The sequence below is a fragment of the Bombus pyrosoma genome, linkage group LG17, assembly GCF_014825855.1.
Source record: "Bombus pyrosoma isolate SC7728 linkage group LG17, ASM1482585v1, whole genome shotgun sequence".
Classification (NCBI taxonomy): Eukaryota; Metazoa; Arthropoda; class Insecta; order Hymenoptera; family Apidae; genus Bombus; species Bombus pyrosoma.
Window position 1 is genome coordinate 4124990 of NC_057786.1, and position 8012 is coordinate 4133001.

An 8012-nucleotide genomic window follows, 5' to 3' on the forward strand; every position below is an offset into this window, starting at 1 on the left:
TACATATCTCAATCGACATGCGAAGCAGAGTTTATAGCGATGCAAGAGGCAGCAAGGGAGACTGTGTGGATATCCTAACTGTTAAGGGAGTTGGGTCAATTGTCATATTGCCCTCGCCCATGCAAAATTTTCTGCGATAACATCGGAGATATTTCATGGTCCAAAGATGAAGTAGTTGCTGAGAGTTCTAAGCACGTTCAAATGCGTTATTTCTACATTAAGAATTGCGTGTTGAAAGGAATATTAGATTATACCTATATACCTAATTCTGAGAATGTTGCTGACATTCTTACTAAGGATTTAAATAGAGTTAAGACTCAAATTTTTACCAAAGCTATGGCGCTTGTAGAAACTGCGATCAAAGAGGAGTGTTAAGAAATGTTAAGCTGGTACGACTTCTAACGACGCTCTTTTATCTTAGGAGTCGACCACGTGTTAATTATCTAAGTGCATCCGGTGTGTTCAGACGGTTGTACATGGTGGTGAAATATAGAAAGTAAAACTTGAATCTGCGTAAATCAATTAAATATCAACCCCAAACCCATATTTAATAACAGCTGCGATGTATTTCGTTGTGATAGATCTTTTCTCATGTGCACATCTGTTAAGTATGCACATTAATATCCTTGTCAGGATTCTTTTTAGATCAACTTGTGCTTCTTTCGCGGCAGTTTATTTTCCACCCGCATCTTCTCCATCTGTATATTCCGACATCACACATGACGTTATTGAAATCGTTGACTTGTATCCCGATCGTGTGTATAATACTGTACATACTAGATGATTTTAATTTGCCTCGTGCCACATGTAACGGCCAAATTCCATCTATTGACCCCGAGGCAAACTCGAATATAGCAACATTCCTAGAATACTTAGTTGTCAATCTAAATTTTTGTGGTCTATTCCAAAAAAATCAATCACTGTGAGTTTTGCCTTGATTTATTTTGAACTAGGGATAATAAGACTAGAAGAGCTGCCTTATCTTCCTTTACTTCAACTTTACTTTACTTTCACAATTCCGTCTTGTTTGTAAAGTTTTGCATGGATTTAACATCTTACTCTTCGCCTACCAATTATATAACCTACAGATATGATCCCAGACGTGGCGCTTACTCCGAAAATTCATGCGCAATGATCTAAGTACCATCGCTTGGGATGACAATGTCAATATCAATCATGGTGATGCAGATATTTTTATGTCTAAATTCTATATAAATAGCTCCACTTTTCCTAAATGGTTTTTGTCTTCTACTCGTTAACCTCGGTTGACAAGGAAATGTGCGTACCAAGTCTACACATACGAATTCGTATGAGGATTACATAATTTTTTCTAAAGTTCGATCTCAGTTAAGGCGCTGTCTAGAATTGTTACATGCTATATTGCCGCAACACTGAAATATTAATTCGTGAAAGCAATAATATTAAGCCATTTTGCAGTTTCGTAAATGTCACGTTCTATTTAGTTGCCACGTTCGGTAGTGTTAACTGACGTTTAATGCAACTGGCAATAAGATCCACTTTCGACTAACTTGCTACGTGCGGGAATACTGGCACGGGAGAGGATTAAAAGTTGTTCGAAAGTAAATTAACAATATGTAATGATTTATTGAAATATTACTCGATTTCGATACTGACAATTGACGGACAGATTTACGGGTATAAAATTCTTCGGTTGACAAAATGGTAATTCATCGGTTGATAAAATGCAACCTTCAAAGTGATACGTAGCATGATAATGTAAGAGCAAATGATGCCTAATCGATTATCAGTTTTATTTTCTGACTAATACGCTTAGGGGGTGGGAAAGAATGGAATCATTATAATTTCTTTTTTTCGTTTATGTATCATTTGTCTGTAGTGTTGGTAGGTGCATGTTTTGTCACGCACACACGCTATCCTACTTTTTTTTTACTTGATAATGATTTCCACAAATTATTCATATTCCCAATCGCATGAACAGATGTTACAAGTTCAAAACGTTGCTGTGCCACCAGTGATCCTACATAAAATCTTCAGTAATATGATAGCTAATATCCGTACCCTCTGATTTATTAAAAATATTTCCAATATATGTCGATATTCCTACTTTCCATTGCTCTAAAGTATCCAACCTGCGATGAGCAAGGTAGGGGAGAATACTTTTAAATCCTTCATTGAGAAATATCTGGAACAGGATCCATATCACAAAAACTAATATGGTTTCCACAGATGCAGGAGCATGGTCAATGCCATCACACAAGTTAGTAAATTTGCAGATTTCTGAAAAAAGAAAAATTTAGTATGTATTCTGATGGCTGTCAACATTAAAAATGCTTTGCACGCCCTTCAATGGAATATATTAATTAACAAAGCCAGGCAAAGAAAACTTCCAAGAAACTTGTTGACATTATTATATGATTACCTGAAGGATAGAGAGATTATAATTAAAAGCATAAATAGAGAATTTGAAAGTAATATCTACACAGGAGTCCCAAAAAGTTCTGTAGTAGGACCATTATTATGAAACTTAGTGTACAATGGACCTCTTAATAACTTTGCTACTATAAAAAATTGTAAAACTATAGCCTTTGCAGATGATTTGGCAATTCTAATGGATTTCAATAAAGAAGGAACCATAGAAAATAAACTAAACATAAACATAAACAAAATTATGACTTGGTGTAATAACACTGGATTGCAAATTACAAAAGAAAAAGCAGAGATAATTTGGTATGCGGTAGAGCTGATGCATTAGTCTGAGTGCTGAGAGGACTTCTTGCCAATGTAAATGGCCCCACTAATCTCGTTAGAAAAATATACTACAATGTCTGGGAATCAGTAGTACCATAAATCTGTATGGGCTGAGGTTCTAAAAATGACTAAAAATAAAAAAATATTTAAAAAAGCACAAAGATTGACCCTAATATGGACATCAATAGCTTATACTGGCAACATGTCAATATACATTAAAGCACAGCTGCAAGGAAAAGTGTATGAGGTTAAAAAAGGTACATTAAAGACGATAGGAGACATAACCGGAAGGGAGCAAATGTCACTCAAGTATAAGATAGAATAATTGGAAGAAACAGCAATAGAGGATTGGAGGAAGGAATGGACCCTGTATATAATTGGATAAGAAAATTGATAGATGGTGCAGCCATCTTTATAAAGAATTATTACTTTATTTATTGATTATGATAAAATGCAAATGCTTACCAGACATGGTATCTTTAACACATATTGAATGAGAATAAATAAAGAAAACAATAACCAATGTTGGTATTGCAAAGAAGAGCCAGATGATGCTGAACACACATTGTTTAAATATCCAAAATGGGCCTCCCAACGTGCAGCCCTTGAAAACCATGCCGGTGACAGTTTAAACGCCATGAATATAATTACCTTAGTTACAGCAGACAGTGATATATGGAATAACTTCCAAGTATTTTGTGGTTCCATAAAAAAGGCTAGGCAAGTCAATGAAACAGAATATGAACTTTCTATAAGGCTTACATACAGGGTATAATCCATAAAATCTATTTTAACCAACAAGTAAGAAAATTAATTATCTGTTATCTACTTTTATCTATTCTGTTCTGTCCATCTGTTTAATTAAACACTGTAATTATTTATATAGTTATCTTTTATATATCGGTTATTAATTAATTAAATAATTTATAATTTGAATTATACGAACAATACATTATATGATTAGCTAATTATGAATGAACACAGTGAGCTAACAAATATATTCAACTAAATAACATATAAGAATAATAACATAATTTAATAAATAATTAGTTATATACACAATTTAAAATACTACTTTGCTATGTTAATTATCTAGTATTTGTATATACACTTATAATTACTTAATGGATGGAAAAGTAATACAGATTGATATGTTCTATAACTTAACCCATACACAATGGAATGGTAGCACCGTTGTAATAAATTGAAAGTTTAGTAAACTAAACACTGTTTATCGACATTGCACTCCACGCGCGAGCAGTGATGACTACTTAGAAATCAAGTAACCACTTAACTGATGTATGAAAATTTAATTGTAAATATTATATCTAATTAAAAACTAGATATGGAACTAGCACGTGGTGTTATAGAATGCCACTAGTTATATTGAGAGCATTGAATATGGCGTAATACCAACATGACTAATTTTTAATCAATCATTGCAATATTGTTACCAGTAACTATTTATTTATTAATTATTAATTCGTGGTGCCTTATCTAACAGTTAACATCTAAACAAATACCACTAATTTAGATATATATTTATACTATTAGAAATTATTCAATTAGTAATTACTCTTTTCTGGGGTGTTTTCATTTATAGGTACTTTACATTCGAACAAACGTCATAATTTAGACATATGTTACATGTTACCAGCAACTTAGATACTTTATTACATTTTATTAGTTATTTTATTTATTTTAATATTTTACCTTTTTAATATTTAATAATAACGAATTCTGAATATACTCATTTTGATGATATAAATTAGTTAGTTAAACTAGAAAACGTTGAATTATTATTTTAGCTATCGAACAAAGTGCCGCAAATTTAGACGTATATGACACGTTGATACTAAATTATTCTGAATAATTATTATTTATTTTGGCGACTCATTTTATTACGTAGCACGTTGCTAACAACATAACTATTTTATTATAACTATTTGTTTTATTCTTTCATTTTAATTATAACGAGTACTGACAATAATACTCACATTAATTACATAAATTAGTTTGTTAAATTGATAAATTAGTTAACTTTGAATTATTATTTTAACAAATGAACAAAGTGCCACAAATTTAGACTTATGGGACACGTTGTTGGTAAACTACTCGTCATAATCAATATTTATTTCGGTGATTCACCTTTATTAAGTATTTAATACCTGATCAAAATGTCGCAATTCTAGACACGTATATAATGCTAGCAATACAGTCACTTTTCCTATAATCAAGTATTAATTGCAGCGAATAACGATATAGACACTTACACTTAAATATATATAATTACAATATAGATAATTTAAAATACATAATATGAAAATTAAGATATAACAAAATAATACATATTAACATTATACGGGATATAAATATAAATATGTATATTAAAATAAACTTATATTATTTAATATAAAAACATACAAGCTATTAAAATAACCTATATATATGTCGGAGATGAAAGTACATCGGGGCCTTTCCTTTGGAATGTTTGGGAAAACCCCCAATACTCTAGGCCAGACTTTTATTATAGCTACACTTAAGTAATAAAACTAAGAAATAGTTGTAATGTTCTAATCCGATTATGGGTGCTCAAGGTTTATGACGATGGGCTTGGGCTCGAAGTGACATAATGAGTCACCGAACGTAGCCACGGTCACGGGAGGGACGTGTAATAACAGAGGTATGGAATAATTATGCAGCTCTCCTTAAAAACAAAGATTGACTCGAGAGGTGGGGAAAGGACTATATAAGGGAAGTTCCATTTGTACTGGGAGTTAGTTAGTTATCGAGAAAGTTATGGAGTTAGTTATCGAGAGAGTCATTACGACTTGTACGTTGAGTCACACCAGGATCGTATATCATATCGGATTCGTCTTCCCGTGGCCGTATCGAACCTAAATTCATCGTCATTGACCTCTCGACCGTCCGTTCGTCGCGATTACCTGTAACCTCTTGCATCGACATATTTGTAACAATAAACTACCGCTATACCCACCATGACCAATTCAAGTGAGGGTACCTCAGACGCCCATACCTCCAATCCTTCTCCGATATATAAATAGCTATTTGTGGATGGACACAGTGAGCTAACAAGTATACTCAACTAAATAAAATATAATAATAATAACATTATTTAATAAATAATTAGTTATACACAGAATTTAAAAATAATAAATACAATATAACCTAAATAAAAGAATAATAATAGTATATAATGCAAAACAGTATTAATTATAACACAGAAGTTATCATAATAATCCTTATATATTACATAACAAACAAGTAGTTATACCCGCAATTTAATTATAATAAATACAATACAATCTGTATTTTTTACCAATCGTAAATTCCCGCTACGATCATAATAATCGACACCACGATTTGATCGATCCCCTGATTTCAGTTAAGATAATAGGGGTGGTTGGTTTGATACAACACCGCGGTAACAGAATCTAAGATATGTATATTTCTAACGATTTCCTATACAATATTGACAAAGAGAATTTAATAGTTACAGAACTTGGGCCGGAAGATCAACTGACTCTCTGCTCTCATGTAATCACGAAGGAAAGTTCGGTTGTATTGTTTTGTATTAGAAGAGAGAGAGCAACGATCCCCGTTGCTCATTGGTTATAGTTACTGCTAATGAAGAAAAATAGGAGGAGGAAACCTATCCACGTGGCTTGTGCATGACGTAGTTTCTGGAAAAACCCAGCTTTTCCGTTAAGCAAATACTCGATTTCTCAGTGATTCTTGAGAGCGTATAATAAACCTAAGGACTGTTTTAAGAACCAGTTATAAATCGAAACATTAACAGGATTAAACATAATGTTAAAGGATAAGCTAAAAGCTTAGGTTTATTGGGATCGGAATGAGGGTATGTGGGGCTTTGGCGGCCAGACCAAGAGTGACGTCACACGGTCCATCTTGCGTGACGTAATATCCTCCCCCCGTTGAAAGGGCACCGATCAAATTCTATGTATCAGGGGCGCCTTTTATCCACCTCCTCCGCTATTTGGGGTTATCCCGACTCGTCTTGCTCGGGTTGACAGGGTAGGGGAACCAGTTGTTTGACATCACGATCCAGGGTACCCGTTGCCGTTTTCACCGTAGCTGTCCTGAAGATTCCATCGGCTCCTGGGTGAACCTTAATTACGCGACCCAAGGGCCATTGCATGGATGGAGCATTATCCTCCCTGAGGATTACGATGGTGCCTTCGCGAATGCCGTGACTCCCCTTGTTTCACTTGTTACGGTTGGTCAGCTCGCTGTGATATTCTCGATACCATCTGCTCCAGAAGTGTTGCTGGATCTGGTGGATCCGCTGCCAATTGAATAACCGGCCTGTTGGAACCATCCTAAAATCACGCTCCCGTAAACTCGTTAGTGTGTCACCTATAAGAAAATGACCGGGAGTGAGGACAGGGGGATCATTCAGATCGGATGATATGGGAGTCAGTGGACGTGAGTTGAGAATAGCTTCGACTTCAATAACAAGAGTATTGAGGTGTTCAAAAGTGAAGAGTTTCACGCCGACGACGCGGATGAGATGACGTTTAAATGATTTCACCGCGGCTTCCCATAAACCGCCAAAGTGTGGTGAATTTGGAAGATTGAAACGCCATTGTATCTGTCAGTCGACGAGAAAACTCGGTACCCTTTCTTTGTGGTCTTTGGACTACAATAGCATCCGAAGTTCCTGCGTCTCCCTGTTAGCTCCGACGAAATTGGTGCCATTGTCTGTGAGAATTGTCGAGCAGTATCCTCGCCGAGAGATGAATCGGCGTAGAGCGGCCAGGAATGTGTCGGTGGATAGGTCACTGACGAGCTCGATATAGACAACTTCGGTCGCCAGACATATGAACATGGCGACGTACACTTTGATCTTTCGGCGGTTCCGATCTCTTCTCTCCTTTATGTAGAAGGTACCACAATAATCAATCCCGACGTTGGCGAAAGGCCGCCACTCGGTAATACGCGGTTCTGGTAGATCTCCCATTAGGTAGTCCACTGATGGTGGGTTGGCTCGGCAACAACGGACGCATTTTTTAATAGTGCGCCATACTTGGTTACGGCCATCGACAGATCAGTAGCGTTGTCTAACAGCGTATAATGTGGCCTGTGTCCCGGAATGATGATTATTTTGGTGTTCAAGACAACGAGCAACGATGCTCATTAATTTTTTTCAGGAAGAATATCTTTGTAATATATTATGGTCGATGGGATTTGTTGCCAGGCAGATCGGCCTTTTCTGTTCCGGGAGTTCGACCAACGGTGTT

At 35.4% G+C, this 8012-nt stretch overlaps 1 protein-coding gene and 1 pseudogene across 1 annotated transcript; both read right to left on the bottom strand.

Moving 5' to 3' along the window:
* Positions 1 to 1657: 1657 nt before the first annotated feature.
* Positions 1658 to 4063, bottom strand: LOC122576934. The gene is made up of 3 exons (XM_043747852.1): positions 3852 to 4063; positions 3196 to 3446; positions 1658 to 2259 (listed from the first exon to the last, which is right to left on the bottom strand). The coding sequence occupies exons 2-3, from the start codon at positions 3344 to 3346 to the stop codon at positions 2000 to 2002; spliced, it is 411 nt and encodes a 136-aa protein (XP_043603787.1). The 5' UTR covers positions 3347 to 3446; positions 3852 to 4063; the 3' UTR covers positions 1658 to 1999.
* Positions 4064 to 6976: 2913 nt separating this feature from the next.
* Positions 6977 to 7592, bottom strand: LOC122576927 (annotated as a pseudogene).
* Between the last annotated feature and the right edge of the window lie 420 nt (positions 7593 to 8012).

What these genes read in the sequence shown, in the direction of transcription:
- LOC122576934 (XM_043747852.1), bottom strand. Translation starts at nt 3,346, where the DNA reads ATGGTTTTCAAGGGCTGCACGTTGGGAGGCCCATTTTGGATATTTAAA. An exon ending in TGTTAAAGATACCATGTCTG is followed by an intron (nt 2,260 to 3,195) that starts GTAAGCATTTGC and finishes TTCTTTTTTCAG; the next exon opens with AAATCTGCAAATTTACTAAC.